General features: G+C 42.7%; 1 protein-coding gene across 1 annotated transcript in view; it reads right to left on the reverse strand.

Annotated features, from left to right (window-relative positions):
* Positions 1–3,799: 3,799 nt before the first annotated feature.
* Positions 3,800–16,580, reverse strand: part of BROX (BRO1 domain and CAAX motif containing) — a 56,251-nt gene continuing 43,470 nt past the window's right edge. Inside the window, exons 9-13 of the mRNA XM_082249273.1 lie at positions 16,367–16,452; positions 15,204–15,285; positions 9,867–10,017; positions 6,886–7,045; positions 3,800–4,212 (exon numbers count right to left, since the gene is read on the reverse strand). Of these exons, the coding sequence (XP_082105399.1) occupies positions 4,126–4,212; positions 6,886–7,045; positions 9,867–10,017; positions 15,204–15,285; positions 16,367–16,452 (566 nt within the window). The 3' untranslated portion in view covers positions 3,800–4,125. The remainder of the gene's footprint in view (positions 4,213–6,885; positions 7,046–9,866; positions 10,018–15,203; positions 15,286–16,366; positions 16,453–16,580) is intronic.

The following is a 16,580-nucleotide window of genomic DNA, read 5'->3' on the forward strand; positions in this document are numbered from 1 at the left end:
GAGGCACCAAAACCATATGAAGGTGCTCCGTCCTCCTTCCCAGGACCTCTGGTGCCCCAAATCCCAGGGCACTCTGATATTCAAATACTGATCCAACTTTCCCCTTTGGGTCTGGAGCTATCTCTCCCACTTACTAAGAGCTCATTTATGCTTGCTTTGACTTTAACACACATTAAAGAGCCTACTATATCAACATGCTTTTTTTTGATGCTTCTTTGAAGCTTGGCCCTGTTTGTGTTGATTTTCTATTTGGTTTAAAAGGTCTCAGTAGAACCCCAGCTCAGTAGTACCCCCACTCAGCAGATCCCCAGCTCATTAGTACCTTTGTTCAACTAATCCCTTGATTATTAGTTCCCTCATTCAGTAGATCCCCCCCTCAGTAGTAACCCCTAGGTCTGCTGGTTTGCGCATCCTCCTCTCTCTCTGATCCCTGCTCATCTCCTGCTATGCTGCTCACCTCATTTGACATCTTTTGTTTCTCCTGCTCTGGTCCCCCAGCTCTGCTGATCCTCTACCGCTCAGTCCTCCCTCTCTCTGTCAGGTTACCGCTCACCTTCTTCTATAGCGTTCCTATGTTGCACACCATGTGTGCTTTCTGCTAGTTGCTCTGCTTCACTTTGGGCCCCACTCACTTTCCTTCTGCTCTACGTTGCACACTAGGTGTGATGTCTGCATTAGACACTTGCAGAATATATACACATAAACGGGAAGAGACTGCTGATGAGGTCTTTCCGGTTCAATTGTTGGTTTCCCAGTGCATCCTTTGATATCTCAAACCTACAATAACTCAAAAACAAAGCGAAGCTAAAGCTGAATAAAAGCCCCTCAAAAGCTTTAGGTGCTATAAGTGAGCATTCTCGTAGACTTCAATGGAGACTTTGGATATGCTTTGAAGTGCCAAGAAAGCGACATGGGGTATCATTTTTGAAGTGAAGCAAAGCAAACACAACAGTGTGAACAGCACTGTAAGGTAACCATTTTATTTAGTGCTTTGATTGCCATTCAGAGTGCTTTAAAAAGGGGTGTTCAATGCCACATTTTGAAGCAAATGTAAACAAGCCCTTACAGGCTACAGCCTCAACTCCTGTGAGAAGGTTTACCACAAGATTTTGAATTGGCTCTGTGAAAATTTGTGCCCATTCAACCAAAAGACCATTTGTGAGACCTGGTTCACAATTTGCATTCCAATTCATCCCAATGGTATTCAGTAGGGTTGAGGTCAGGTGGAAGCCACTTGAGTTCATCCACATCAAACTCATTAAACTAGGTTTTTATGGAGAGGATTTTGTGTACAGTGAACAGAGTCATGCTGGAACAGAAAAGGACCTTCTCCAAACTGATGTCACAAGGGTGGAAGCACACAATTGTCTAATATGTATTTGTATGCTGTAGCATTAATAAAAAATGCAGGAAACACCACGTGCTTGTAACAGGAGAGTAGAAGCACATTATAAGGGGAGGAATGTGTTATATTATTCTTCGGTTTTGAAATGTTCTCTGATGTCAGATTTACCTTTCCCACTAATCATGAAATTTTCACATTTAAACACAACCAATGGTAGATGGAAAAAAATAAAAAAATGAAATAAATAAGCGCACTGAACAAGGGTCAGTAAAAGTGTACCTTATGACAATGGGTTCTGCAAGTCAATACACAAACATAAATATTAGAAGTTCCATAACATTTTATTCTGTTATATATTTCTCATATATTTCTCTTACATATACATTTCTCTTACTAAACAAACGCACAGGGAAATTAAAATGTAGGATTATGGTCACTTAGATTGTAATCCATTACTGCCATTTAGCTACACTATTAGCGAGCAGACAATTGTAAGTGTCTAAGTATTAATTTAATAAGAGGAGTAAAAAAAAAAATTGCTTTTGTTAACCTCACCTTCTAAAAATACTAAACTGTGATATGATGCTGATCACTTCGCTTTGAAACATGTATGCAGATTGGAATCAACGACTTGTTCGGAGTCTGTGTTTCAAATTATGAGCAGAGGATTTGTTTCTGTGGTTGACTTTAAGGGTAGTTCTCCAAACAGCTAAATGACCCAAGCGCTCACTCCATCGGGAATGGTAGGCGTGCTGCTCTCTTATGGGGAAACTCCCAAGGCTAAAAACATAAAAACAAGGAGGCGCAAGCACCTAGTGCATTACCCTTGGACACCTTCTAATGATTTATTGAATGCCAAAAAACATACTCACAAACATAAAGATTAAAATCGCATAAAACAAGTCCACCTCATGTGGAAAGGACATGTCCCTGTGCTTAGGACCACTGAGGCCTTTCGGGAGGCAAGCTCCCTTCCTCAAATCTCTGAGCTCAGAGCTTAATCTTCATGTTTGGGAATATGTTTTTTGGCATTCAATAAATGATTAGAAGGTATCCAAGGGTAATGCACTAGGTGCTTGCGCCTCCTTTCTTTTATGTTTTTAGACTTTAAGGGTAGCCTTGTACAGACTGAGGTTACTAGGTAAGAGCAGGCACTACAAGATAGCAGAACATATGAGAAGTTTGCCAAAACACTGCTCCAATACTCTGGTAGCCCACAAATACAGTGTATTATTTATACATCACATGAGTCCCTGCCCTGAAGGAGCTTACAACCTAAGCTCTTTAGCGCAAATGCATATATACACATACAACAGTATTTATATTATGAAAATCTTAGAGTTCTAAAACATGTTCCCACATCCAGTGTGCATTGTGTTGTGGGATGAGCCAAGATCTGAAAACTCTGTAAGGGTGTATGGGCTACGGAGGCCCACTAAAGCAGAATTTTGTCATGCCAATAGTATTTTACCAACACCTTGTGGTGCCTGGTATCACCCTAGTAGTGCCATGTTATGCAACATTTTCTAGAAAACAGGCACACTGTAAAGCCTGCCATAGACTTGACTTTACTGCTACCCAATCCAGACAGTTTTGGGTGATTTTAGGTCTGTAGGAAACCCTTTGACACCTTTGTCAGCTGTAAATGAAACAGGTTACAGTACATTGTCCCATTACTATATTTTTCTCCTAAAAAGGATGCCAATCATGATTGCTCATACCTCCAACATACTTCCATCACATAGGCTAAACAGAAGCATCTGAGAGTGACTAGACCATGCCAGCATGTATGATCCGCCTCTCGTGTCTCTGAATTTGTGGGTCCCAGGACCCCCTGGAAGTTATCCACCCAACTCCTACATGTCTAATTACTTCCCTTTCCCACAATTCCTCACAACAAATTTAAACTGGCAACTATTGCCATCAGTCAGATCTCGAGTGTCTACATAAAAGACAAGACAGTACTGAGTGTGCATATGGTGTGTGTGTGTGTGTGTGTGTGTGTGTGTGTGTGTGTGTGTGTGTGTGTGTGGTGTATTTATATGTACACAGCCCCTCTGCCTTACCATGCCCTCTACTCCATTGCACAGAAAAGGGAAGGGGGGCTGACACATCCCTCCACTTACACAAGTCAGTGTTTGCCTACAGCTCAAATCCACGATTCAGGGAGCGCTCAGGGTGTGCAAAGACAGCTCTAAAATTACCTAAAAAGTTATGCAGTAAAAATAAGGGAGAAGCAGAGATGGCTTTTTTTGTGTGGCTCAAAAGGAAGAAAAAAAAAAAAAAAAAAAAAAAAAAAGCAAAAAAAACCCCAAAATCCTACAAACACTCTTTCAGAGGCACCTTGACATATTTGGCTTTGGCTTTTACATGCATCTGCAGATGCCACGTAACTGTGATTATCTCGCTTCTAAAATTTTAAAATTGGGTGTTAAATTAAGACCACTTTGTTGGTGGGCTATTTCTGTGAACTAATGAGGTGCCCCTTCCACACTCCTTCCTTGCTAGTTTTAAACTCATCGAACTGCTTCTTTCTCCTCCGTCACACTCTTAGGCAAGTAAGCTCAAGACTGTTCTACATTACTTTGCTGTACAATGAGGTTAAACAGGATTAGGCTTTGCAGAGCAATCAGTCAGCAGATCAGAAGGGAAATTTTAGGTCTGGAGATGAAGTGTTAAGGTAATCCCTTGTCTATATCTAGAAGAGTGGAGCAGAGTCCTTCTAGATCCAGGAATGAGTGTGGAGGAAGCTGTGGAGATGCTGAGTGCTGTCTGCGGGGTTAGGAGATCTGACATCCACTGTCCTTCTGTGGTTTTATGTCAGGTTCCTTGATTGGCTTTATCTCCTCTTCTTTCTTGGGTTTAGCCTGGAGAAAGAAACAACAAAAAAATTAAACTGAATGTTAGTACAACATCTTGTGCTAAGAAAACCACATTTAAAGTGGTTGTGAAGGTAAAACATTTTTTTTTTTTTTTAACCTTAAAAAGTGATACTAAAACACATACTGCCTAATTTACATTGTCCTTTCCATTTCTTTATGTGGATGATGGCACTGTAATTATTTTAATTAAAAATAAATCGAAGTACCTTTTTCCTAAATGAATATACAGCGGTCACATTACCCAGCTCTTTCCCAGCCTGTCTGCAGGTAAACAGTGGCAGGAGGAGCTTCTAGTCCTCTGCTGTTGGTCACGTTATGTTAAAAAAAAAAAAAAAGGCGTCATGCCCATCCAGCCTGTGTCTTAGAATGAGACGGAGGCAAAGCCACCATCAATCAAGATGTTTGTGTTTAGCTGGTTAGTGGTCATGGAGAAGGAGGGAGGGAGAGGGCTGTCATTTACCAGAGTGTATATGTCCACATGCGTGACTCTAAAGTCACATGGGGCTGCCCAGGTGCGATAGGGAGGAAATGCTCAGCATACAAACGCACTGAAAACTGAGCATGTGCAGAGTTGCCACCACAGCTGCAAAATCCCTAGCTGAATTGGGAACATGGACAGAAGGGGGGAGATAGAGAGCAGCAGAAGTTTTGTTTGACTGAGTATGAACAGCATGTAATACACCATTTATTAATAGTTTTTTTTTTATGATGTGGGTTTAATGACAGTTTAAAGCATTCTCTGCATTGGGGTAAAAGAAAGTTTTAAATAGTGGCTCCCTTAACACCCCTAAATACATACCTGAACCTGATCTCGGTCCAGCATTGTGCCTGTCTGCAGCAGCTCTTTTCCCTTCTCCTGTACGCAAAGAGCAGGGGGTGGGACCGAGCCAGGCTGTGTGTCTGAACAGACGCAAACAGCCTGACTTGAGATCAAGCACGTATGAGTGCCCGCAAAGCAAGTGGCTTCCTGTGGGGGCACTCGCAGGGGGTGAGGAGCCAGAAGTGTCGACGGGGGACCCAAGAAGAGGAGAACTAGGGCTGCTGTGTGCAAAACCAACAGCAGAGAGCAGGTAGGAATGACATGTTTGAGGTTTAAAAAAAAAAATTAAAAAAATTCAAGAATTACAATCACTTTAAAGTGACTAATAAATAAGAAGTAAAAAATTAAAAACTGTTGAAAAATAGCAAGCACCTCTGCGACCATACCTTCAACAGCCTGCAAGTTACTATCACTACTGCCAAACTGCAGTGCTAATGCGGTCGTATACTCCACTTTTTACCTTTTACCTACAGGTAAACCTATAAGAAGGCCTATAATAAGGCTTACCTGTAGGTATAATTAATATCTCCTAAACCTGCAAGGTTTAGGATATATTCGTCCTGCATGCAGCTGCTAAAACCAACGGCGCATGCGCTCTGAAGGTCTAGAAGACCTTCAGAGCTCTTTTCCGGATCCTCTCCGGAATGTAACTCCCTTGCGCATGTGCGGGAGTGATGTCATCGAGGCTCCGGCCACTCACAGCGAAGGAGCCGCCGAACCAGAAGAGACGCAGAGGGAACATGATGGCTCCCTCAGCGGTGATCGGGTGACCGTGTCAGGGCTTCGTTTTAAGGTAAGTATTTCATAATGAGCTAGTATGCGATGCATACTAGCTCATTATGCCTTTGTCCTGCAGGGTTTGTTTTTTTTTAGGCGAGTATACAACCGCTTTAAGTAGGTCTTTCAAGGAAGGACATCATATATTGAAAGCTTTGGCACTTCTTGATTGGGTCAGAGCTTGCCTGCTCCATACTTTCTCCCCTTATATTACTACTGGCCAGTTAAAGTAAATGTCAAGTCTCGTTTTATTTTTTATTAATAACAAACATGTTATACTTACCTCCTCTGTGCAGTTGGTTTTGCACAGAGCAGCCCGGATCCTTCTCTTCTCGGGTCCCTCGTTCCTGCTCCTGACTCCTCCCTCCTGTTGAGCGCCCCCACAGCAAGCAGCTTGCTATTGGGGGCACCCAAGCCGAGCTGCAGCTCTGTTTGTCTATTCAGACACGGAGCTGCTGTTTGGCCCCGCCCCTCTCTCCTCTGATTGGCTGACAGCCGCGGGAGCCAATGGCATCGCGGCTGTGTCTCAGCCAATCAGGAGGGAGAGTTCCGGACGGCTGAGGAACTCGTGGACATGGCTGGACATTATTAGGGGGTGCTGGGGAGGCTGCTGCACACAGAAGGCTTTTTATCCTAATGCATTAAGATGAAAAACCTTGTGATTTTACAATTCCTTTAACAAGTTCATCATAGAGATGGGCCAATAGGAATGTGTAGGAGGTGGGACAGAGAGCTGGGTCACTTAAAAAAATACAGTAAAAGGACTGATATAGTACAGTGAGTGAATGATCTTCAGACAGGACGTGTATTACTGGCATGTTCACCAGGTAAAAAACAAAAAAAGCTGGAAAAAAAAAAGTGAAACAAAACTAATGCAGACACCATATCGAAGAACTGCTAAGCTGCCCTATATTACATTTTGTTCTTGGACTTACATACACCTTAAGAGCATTAAAATATAGAGCATACCACAATCTTAAAATAAAGACATAGCACTTTCCAGCATAACACTTCAGGGAGAAAAGTATAAAATCGGGGAACACATAAGGAGAAGTTCTTACACCATCATCTTTTGGTCTTTTGGTTAGGTCAAAGCCGGCTTGGGTTTCTGGGGTCCACAGCGGGCTCATTGCAGGAAATTCGAATGGCACAGGTTCCACCAGGCCGTAATTGGCCTTTAGCTCCATTTCTGGTAACTCTGTCGGCACCTTCTGGAAATAGCTGTACCAAAGAGGCAAGGCATTTGTATAAAATGATAGCAAATTATCAAGACTGATAAATACAGCAATTAACAGCCACACAGCCACAGGTATGCATTTTCTGAAGGTCAGAATTAATACTTCATCTTTTTTTTTTTTTTTAAAGGCAATAACAACGTAAAGATGTTAGCCGATTTTTAAAAGTTGATATTGGCACATTACTTTATCCTTAAGAATACAGTAAAAAAAAAAGAAAATGTAATATTAAAACTTAAGCAGACCGGGTTCATCAAATTATAAATCACCTGGTATTTAAACAAAGTTTTTGCCAATAAATGAGCAACCACATCCTGAAAGCTGCCTGGTATTCACACCCCTTGATATTTTTCACATTTTGTCATGTTACAACCAAAAACGTAAATGTATTTTATTGGGATTTTATGTGATAGACCAACACAAAGTAGCACATAATTGTGAAGTGGAAGGAAAATGATAAAAGTGTGGCGTGCATTTGTATTCAGCCCCCTTTACTCTGATACCCCTAACTAAAATCTAGTGGAGCCAATTGCCTTCAGAAGTCACCTAATTAGTAAATAAGAGTCCACCTATGTGTAATTTCATCTCAGTATAAATACAGCTGTTCTGTGAGGCCCTCAGAAGTTTGTTAGAGAAACTTAGCCCCCGTTCACACTGGGGCGATTTGACATGTTAAAATTGCATACCAAATCGGAGCCTATTGCCGGCAATGGCAACATCCAAATCGGTGCAACACTGACTTTGCGGTGCCGCACTGATTTCCAAAAGTAGTTCCTGCACTACTTTTGGCGACTTCGGGGGCGATTTCAATCAACATCTGTGCATGAACCTGCAAAAGAGGTCTCTCAAATCACCTCCAATGTCGGGCTGAAATGCCGGTTTGCAATCGTGCGTGTTCAGATGAACTTGCATGATTTCAAACCCGCCCTCAGTGTAAACTTGGGCTTAGTGAACAATCAGCATCATGAAGGCCAAGGAACACACCAGACAGGTCAGGGATAAAGATGTGGAGAAGTTTAAAGCAGGGTTAGGTTATAAAAAAAATATCCCAAGCTTTGAAAATCTCACAAAGCACTGTTCAATCCATTATCTGAAAACCTACCAAGACATGGTCGTCCACCTAAACTGACAGGCCGGGTAAGGAGAGCATTTTTCAGAGGATCAGCCAAGAGGCCCATGGTAACTCTGGAGGAGCTGCAGAGATCCACAGCTCAGGTGGGAGAATTTGTCCACAGGACAACTATTAGTTGTGCACTCCACATATCTGGCCTTTATGAAGAGTGGCAAGAAGAAAGCTATGGTTGAAAGAAAGCCATAAGAAGTCCATTTGCAGTTTGCTAAAAGCCAAATGGGGGACACAGCAAACATGTGGAAGAAGGTGCTCTGGTCACATGAGACCAAAATTGAACATTTTCGCCTAAAAGGAAACAACGCTATGTGTGGTGGAAAACTAACACTGCACTTCACCCTGAACACACCATCCCTACCGTGAAACATGGTGGTGGCAGCATCATGTTGTGGGGATGCTTTTCTTTAGCAGGGACAGGGAAGCTGATCAAAGTTGATGGAAAGATAGATGGAGCCAACACAGGGCAATCTTAGAAGAAAGCTTGTTAGAGTCTGCAAACGACTTGAGACTGGGGCAGAGGTTCACCTCCCAGCAGGACAACGACCCTAAACATACAGCCAGAGCTACAATGGAATGGTTTAGATCAAAGCATATTCATGTGTTAGAATGGCCCAGTCAAAGTCCAGACCTTCAACTAAGAATCTGGAGCAAGACACGAAAATTGCTGTTCGCAGACACTCTCCATCCACTCTGACAGAGCTTGAGCTATTTTGCAAAGAAGAATGGACAAGAATTTCACTCTATAGATGTGCAAAGCTGGTAGAGACATCCCCAAAAAGACTTGCAGCTGTAATTGCAGTGAAAGGTGGATCTATATATATATATATATATATATATATATATATATATATATATATATATATATATATATATATATATATAAAAAAATGTTGAAAACCATTTATCATTTTCCTTCCACTTCACAATTATGTGCCACTTTGTGTTGGTCTATCTCATAAAATCCCAGTAAAATCCATTTACGTTTTTGGTTGTAACATGACAAAATGTAGAAAATTTCAAGGGGTATGGTTTTTCAAGGCACTGTATAATCTGTCCGCTGCCTGTTGTGGAAGAGCATAAGACACAACAATTTAGTATGAAGGTTAGGTTCAAGGTTATAGTAATGCCCCATACACACGTGCAGATTATCTGCAGACTTTTGTCTGCAGACTTACCTTTTCTATGTAGTGCAAGGGCCTGCCAGATTGCATACAAATTGAAAGTGTTTAGATTTGACCTCATATTATATGGTTTTGGTAAGTCTGCAGACAAAAGTCTGCAGATAATCTGCATGTGTGTATGGGGCATAAGAGTTAGTGTCAGAGACAGATATTAGGGTTACAGGGAGTGTAATGCCCCATACACACGTGCAGATTATCTGCAGACTTTTGTCTGCAGACTTACCTTTTCTATGTAGTGCAAGGGCCTGCCGGATTGCATACAAATTGAAAGTGTTTAGGTTTGACCTCATATTATATGGTTTTGGTAAGTCTGCAGACAAAAGTCTTCAGATAATCTGCACGTGTGTATGGGGCATTAGGTTATAATAAAAGGTTAGTCTGGAGGATACAGGGGAGGTTAGGGTTATAGCAAAGGTTAGTCCAGATGTTAGACAGGGTTAGGGGGCCTTGGGTTAGGTCCCATATATGCAAATTTCAGGAAAGGAACTGAGACTCACATGAATCCATTCTCCCGCTGGCACTTCTCTAGTGTATTCTTCACCTGTGTCCCCAGCTTCCTAAAGAATAAATGTCCTGAGGGTTTGGCTGTAGTTCCGGGACCCTTTGTCTGCCCATAATCCTTACACAAAGCTTCTGCTTTACCGTAAACTGCATAAAAGAAGAAAAGTACCCCTTTAAAGTGGAACTCAGGGCAAAATAAAAAAAATGACACATGATGCAAAAACTGGAGAATGCAAAAACTGGTTTAGCTCTGCATTAAAACCAATCAGCTTCCAGGTTTTCTTTTCAAAGCTTAATTGTCAAAGCTTAATTGTCAAAGCTTAATTGTCAAAGCTTAATTGAACAAGCGGAGGTTAGAAGCTGATTGGCTACCATGCAGAGCTGCACCAGATTTTGAGTGCTACAGTTTTAGTAAATCTCCCCCCCCGTCTGTCAGTAATATTACACAGCAGATTTTATTTTTTAATAAATATTAAGGAATCTTCAGCATCCAACACACGTCTGGAATTGTTGGATGCCTGGTCTTCCCCGCTATAGGACACAGCAGTACAGCAGTCAGCAGGAAACCAGGCATCTGACACTCCCAATAGATTCTTCAAGCACTGTAGGTTTTTAAGACAAGCAAGATCTGAAGCGCTGGCTGCAGTACAGGTAAGTATTTATTTACTGAATTCATTTTCCTTACATGCAGAGCTGGGTTTTTTTTTTTTTTATTCTAGCAAAAAATTAAATATTATCATCATCATCATTTAAAGCTACAAAAGAGAGCCAAAAAAAAACCTTTAAAAAAAAAACAAACAAGAGTGCGACCACCACTCACTGGTAAGTCACGGTACTGCAGCATTCATCAATTTATTTTCCACTTTTGCAACGGAGGGAGAGAACAGTTATTTATTTCTTACATGTTCCCATTCCCATAGCACAACTTAAATATTTAAAAAATATTTAAAAAATTGCTGCTTTTTTTTTTTTTTTTTTTTTAAACTTGCTTAAAAATCTCACCTAATTTTCCCTTTCTTTGAAATGTTAAGGAGAGGAGGGAGAAGTTCTGTTTGCCATGATTTATTTACCCTGTCTGTACTTTGCTTGTAGATCTCAATACCAGTTGTAAACTAGATGTACACACAGTCTGAAAGGGAGAGAGATCTCAAGACTGAAGCCCCGTACACACGCACAGATCGTCGTCATACAAACGTTGGCGGACGAAAGATCTGCCGATTGTACGCGTGTTAGTATGGTGCCTCCGACAGCTGTCTGCGCACAATCCGCGGACAAGAGTCTTTCTTGCAAACATGAAAATTTTTGTCTGCGGACACCAGAACGGACGATTGTTCGCCTGTCAGTACAGAAATCAGCCGACAGACCGCAGATTTGCAAGACTGGGCATGCTCAGAAAATAAAAAACACAGGGAAAGTTAACCATTACATGACATCACTTCTGCAGTCAGCTGAAGTCTGCGGACAAAATTCTTGTGCTGTCCTTGTGCTGTCTTTGCACTTTTCAACAGACACCGACATCCCGGGGAGAAAAGACGAACATTTGTATGACGACGATCTGTGCGTGTGTACGGGGCTTTAGGTGCAACATTGTATGTTTGCACACTTTTACTGCTCTGTGAGTCCATTCACTGCGATTTGTAGCCTGGCCCCGCCCCTCTCTCCTCATTGGCTCACTGGCTGTGATTGACACCAGCGAGAGCCAGCCAATGAGGAGGGAGAGTCCCTGGAGAGCCTTGGCTCTTGTGCACATCACTGGATCCCGATCAGGCTCAGGTAAGTATTAGAGGGGGGCTGGGAGGGCTGCTGCACATAAAATGCATGAAGGTAAAAAAATCTTATGCCTTTAGAACCACTTTAGTATAAATAAAGGCAAAACTTTTTAACCACTTCCCCCAAGCTCACGTCATATGACGTTGCGGGGTTTAAGTGGGGATATCTGCATGATGCCTGCAGCTGCAGGCATCATTCAGATACATTTTTTTTCCTTAGGCAATTCCCTACACCATAAGAACAATCATAGCGGCTGAACCACCGCTTGGTCATTCTTACATGTCCCCTCCCGCCGCCCTCCGGTGCTTCTACCAGGTCGCCCGTACGATCGGCGAGCCTGAGAAGGAATCGGCCGCTGGGAGGAAGTGTACCATAGAGACGGCAAGGGCCAGATGGTCCGCAGGAGTCTCTGACTCTCGGAGGCCCGGGCGTGATGTAATGGCAGTTTCAATACTGAAATACAACACTATAGTCCGCTATTATAAAAATGTCAGTCATACCTGTGTGCCTCAGTAATAGTAACGCATCAAAGGAACCCTCAGTAAGCTAATGAATCCACAAGACCCTTTTGTAATGTTGTTTAGGGTGGGAACGAGTGCTGCCCTAGAAGCTTCTTAGAAAAAGAGTTACCAGGTACCTAACTATTTTCTCTAATCATCTTCCAGGGCAGCACCTGAGAGGATGTATCAAGCAACACTTACTAGAGAGGGGATAAAGTATGGAGCCCCTTGCCACCAAATATCTAGTCCTGACTGGACAGCTGGGCAATGCCGTAATGCCTGGCGAAGGTATTGAAGCTTGACCATGTCGCTGCCCCGCAGGTCTTCTCTGGTGTTGCTTGGCCCTTTCTGCGCTTGAAGATGCCCAAGCTCTGGTCGAGTGGGCTTTGACTTCGCTTGGCGGCGTAAGGTTTTATGTTTGGTAGGCTGTCTGAATAGCAAGCATTATCCATCTGGCTATCGTACTTTTCCAGGCCTGCTTCTTCCCCTTGTTAACTCCTGGGTGGAGAACCAATAGAGTGGTTGTTTTTCGCCAATCCTTAGTTTTCTCAAGGTAAGCCATTAGGATTTGTCTTACATCTAGCTTGTTGTATGTGTCTCTTTTCTTGCTATTCATCGAACCCTGAAGGGAGGCGATAACCACATTCTGTGTTCTGTGGAAAGCTGAATAGACTTTTGGTAGAAAAGCTGGGTCTGGGGTAAGGAATTTTTTTATCCGTCTGAAGCAGACAGTAAGGTTCTATCATAGAGAGAGCCTGTATTTTGCTGGCTCTTCTTGCTGACACAAGCGCCACTAGGAGTACCGTTTTTAGTGTAAGGCATTTATCTGAGCATTCTTCCAATGGTTCAAAGTGTGCAGAGAGGAATCCTTTAAATCCCATGTCGAGGTCTGCTGAACTTCGTGGGTCTGGCTCTTTTTAACGAGAGAAAGAATCTTCTTATGAGGGGGTCTTCTGCCAGCCTGATAACTAGCCAGGAAGACACTTGGTCCTTCAAAGTGTTATGGGAAATGCTCTTGTCCGCTCTTTCCTGTAAGAAATCTAAGATTGCTGGAATAGTCCCCGTGTCGGGGTCTCCTTTGCTCTCATACCAGAAGACAAACTTTTTCCTCACTTTTTCATAGATGGCTCTGGTCACAGGTTTTCTGCTGGCTAAAATGGTGTCTATCACCCAGTTCAACAGACCCTTCCTCTGTAGCCTCATCCTTTCACAAACCAGGCCGAGAGCTTCATGACCTTGTGGTTCGGGTGGTTGACTGGCCCCTGCGCTAGGAGGTCCCGTATGCCTGGAAACGTTCGATGTGGTCAAACACTGAGGTTTTTCAAGTGACTGAACCATAGTCTCTGGGGCCAATGGGGTGGAATAAGTACCACTATTGCCCTTTCTTCCTTGATCTTTTGTACGACCTTTGGTATTAGGGCAGTTGGAGGAAATGCATAACATAGCTGGTATGCCCAGCTTTGGTTGAACGCCTCTACACCGATGTTTCCATCTTTGGGGTTCAGGGAGAAGAATTTTGGGAATTTCGTATTTATTTTTGAGGCAAACAGATCCACCTCAGGCACCCCCCAGGTTTGGGTAATCCACAAGAAGGTTGCTTGATTTAAAAGGACCATTCCATATGTTTCTATGACTCTTCAACTCAAGAAGTCTGCCAGCGTGTTGTCGGTTCCCTTCAGATGGATGGCGGAGATGGATCTGATGTTTCTCTCTCTCTCGGTCCGTGACAGTGTCCTTTCGGTCAGACCCATTAGACGAGTTGATTTTGTTCCTCCTTGTCTGTTCAGGTATGCCACCGTTGTGGTGTTGTCTGAGTGAATCCGGACTGATTTGGCTGGTTGGAATGCTTTTAATTCCCTCGTGTTTGAAGATGCTTGGGACCAATGGGGGTTCCATTTTCCTTGTACGCAGCAATCCGCCATATGCGCTTCCCATCCCAGAGTGCTGGCGTCCGTCATGATCTGGCTGCGGTTCTGTCCAGAACCATTTCCAAGTTTGGTCTGAAAAGTAAATTTCCTGTGAGGGGGCTTCCGCACAATTTTTGGAAGCGATGTCCCCTCCTCACAAATTAATTAGGCCAGTAGTTCTGGCTGATACCCTCACAGCTTCAGCCAAAGCATCTGCGAGGAATGCTGCTGCTCTGGTTAGTGTGGTTATGGTCCTTACAAACTCTTCTCTTGGGGTACCACCTAGCAGCTCTTGCAGCTGTGTTAGCCAGACTAACAAGGTCCTAGCCGTGCAGGTGGAAGCTATAGCCGGATTCAGATCCGCTGCTTTAGCTTCGCAAGCTCTCTTTAGCAGTGCCTCTATCTTTTTGTCCATGGGATCACTGAGGGTCCCGGAGTCGTTGAAGGCTAAGTCGGACGTTGCAACTCTGGCGAGGGAGGCATCCACTTTAGGGCATTTTGCCCAAGATTTCGTATACTCCTCCGCAAAAGGATATCTGTGCTCAATCGCATTGTGTGAAGACCTTCTTTTCCGGCTCTTCCCATACTTTCATGGCTATGTTTTTCAGAGTCTCGTGTATCAGGAATGTTCTTTTTTTCGGTCGTAAGCCTTTGTACATCTTATCGTGTAAGCAAAGCTCTGCAAGGTTTTGCTCTTTGATGCCCTGTGTATCTGCTATGGCTCTCAGCAAGTTGTCCGTGTCTTCCGAAGGAAATAGGGTGTTAAACCCCAGGTGGGGGCCAGCTTGCCCCGAATTGCTGCCCCTGACCTGCACTTCCCAAAGCCGGCTGAGCTGGACGGGAGGCTGGCCAGGGAGTCCCATGCAATTAGCACAGAGACTGGGAAAAAATAAAGGTCTGCAGCTCCTGTGGATCCAGAGGATACACAATCAAACTGAGGCATGCAGGTATGACTGGTATTTTTATAATGGTGGACTATTGGGTTTCCTGTTTCAGGTGGGAGGAGACTATCTCTCAGATGCTGCCCTGGCAGGTGATTAGAGAAAATAGCAAAGTGGGCAAATACTTTTTCACAGCATTGTACTGTTTATAATACAGGTTTGTTCTACACCATCATACACAGCCAATATAGAGAATGCAAAGTCTGAATACTTACGTTTCTCAGCTTCCTGCAGGGATCTGACTGCCTCTCCACACTTGTCACTGGACAGCAACGTCTGACCGTAATAGCAGTACGCCTATAAAAGGGATTTAAACTCATAAGGTCACAAAAGCTACAATAGTCCGGAGCTCTTTTTCATATATATAATCTATATCTTTAGAGAACCTGTATTTGTGACACCAGTTCCACAAAATAAAAAATGTGTATATATATATATAAACACTATTAGATGAATATCTTGTTACTATAAAAAAATATATATTCTAATTAAATTAAGATTGTAGTTTATTTTATTTATTTATATCCTTCCTGTTCTCATTAGACCCTTAAACTACTCATAATATCCATCAGACTTCTCAACTTTTTTTTTTTTTTTTACTTAAAGTAGAAAACAAATTCAAATATCTCGGAAGATGCTCTCTAGGATGACTAGGCTGTTTCCAAATGTTCAGTTTTACTACCTGGTCGTACAATTGCTATCCAAAAATGACTGGCTCCAGCCAACAAAAGGCAACACCTGTACAGCTACAGAAAAGGCGACTGAGTCCCCACATAGATCGGTATAGGATATCGCCAAACAGTAGGTAGTGTACAAGGTACTGCTCTGATAAAAAAAATAATTTGAAATTGCATTAATAGGTCCACAAAAATATTTGTGGGATTGATGGATTAACCTCCTTAGTAACTGATATGGGGAAACCCATCTCTCCCCGAGTTTCTGTCAATCCTTTTTGCTTAGTCATGGTCCGCTTTTTGTAGACACGATATAAATGAAAGGCTAATTTTCAGAATCCTATCACTTTTGCTCACCGCAGCTAACTCTACCAGATAACGTCTCTCTGTGTCCTTCTCCTTATATAATGCTCTGCCTAACCGACAGGGAGTGGAGAGATTTTCACTCAGTTCCTGTTCTGTTTGACACCCACTAGAGAGAGAAATCTCTGAAATGGGGAAGGACAGCAATAAAAACCAAAACATTTAAACTCCTCTCTGTATTCTACCCAAAACTAAATATTGGAGTTAAACACGCCAACATGGACACCATATTATTATCCATATATAACATAATTTGAGCATACAACTGATAACTACAGGAAATTGATGGGTCTTTTGTAGACCGTTAGGAATAAGGACCAGCCTCCAATTCTGATACTCACATAGGCCATATAAAAGCACATTTTCAGCTGGGTGTAGCTCCTCCACTTGGCAACATAAACTGGATCCAGGCTGGTGAGTGTGTGGTCTGCAACCAATATAAAAAAAAAGAAAATGATCAAACACATACCGCATCACATGCTGCATTGCCTGCTATAATAAACTTTTATTCTGTAACCTCTGCTAGATTAGCAACATCTAATCCAATTTGACTAT

This window comes from Pelophylax lessonae (genome assembly GCF_965119305.1).
Source record: "Pelophylax lessonae genome assembly, chromosome: 3".
Lineage (NCBI taxonomy): Eukaryota > Metazoa > Chordata > Amphibia > Anura > Ranidae > Pelophylax > Pelophylax lessonae.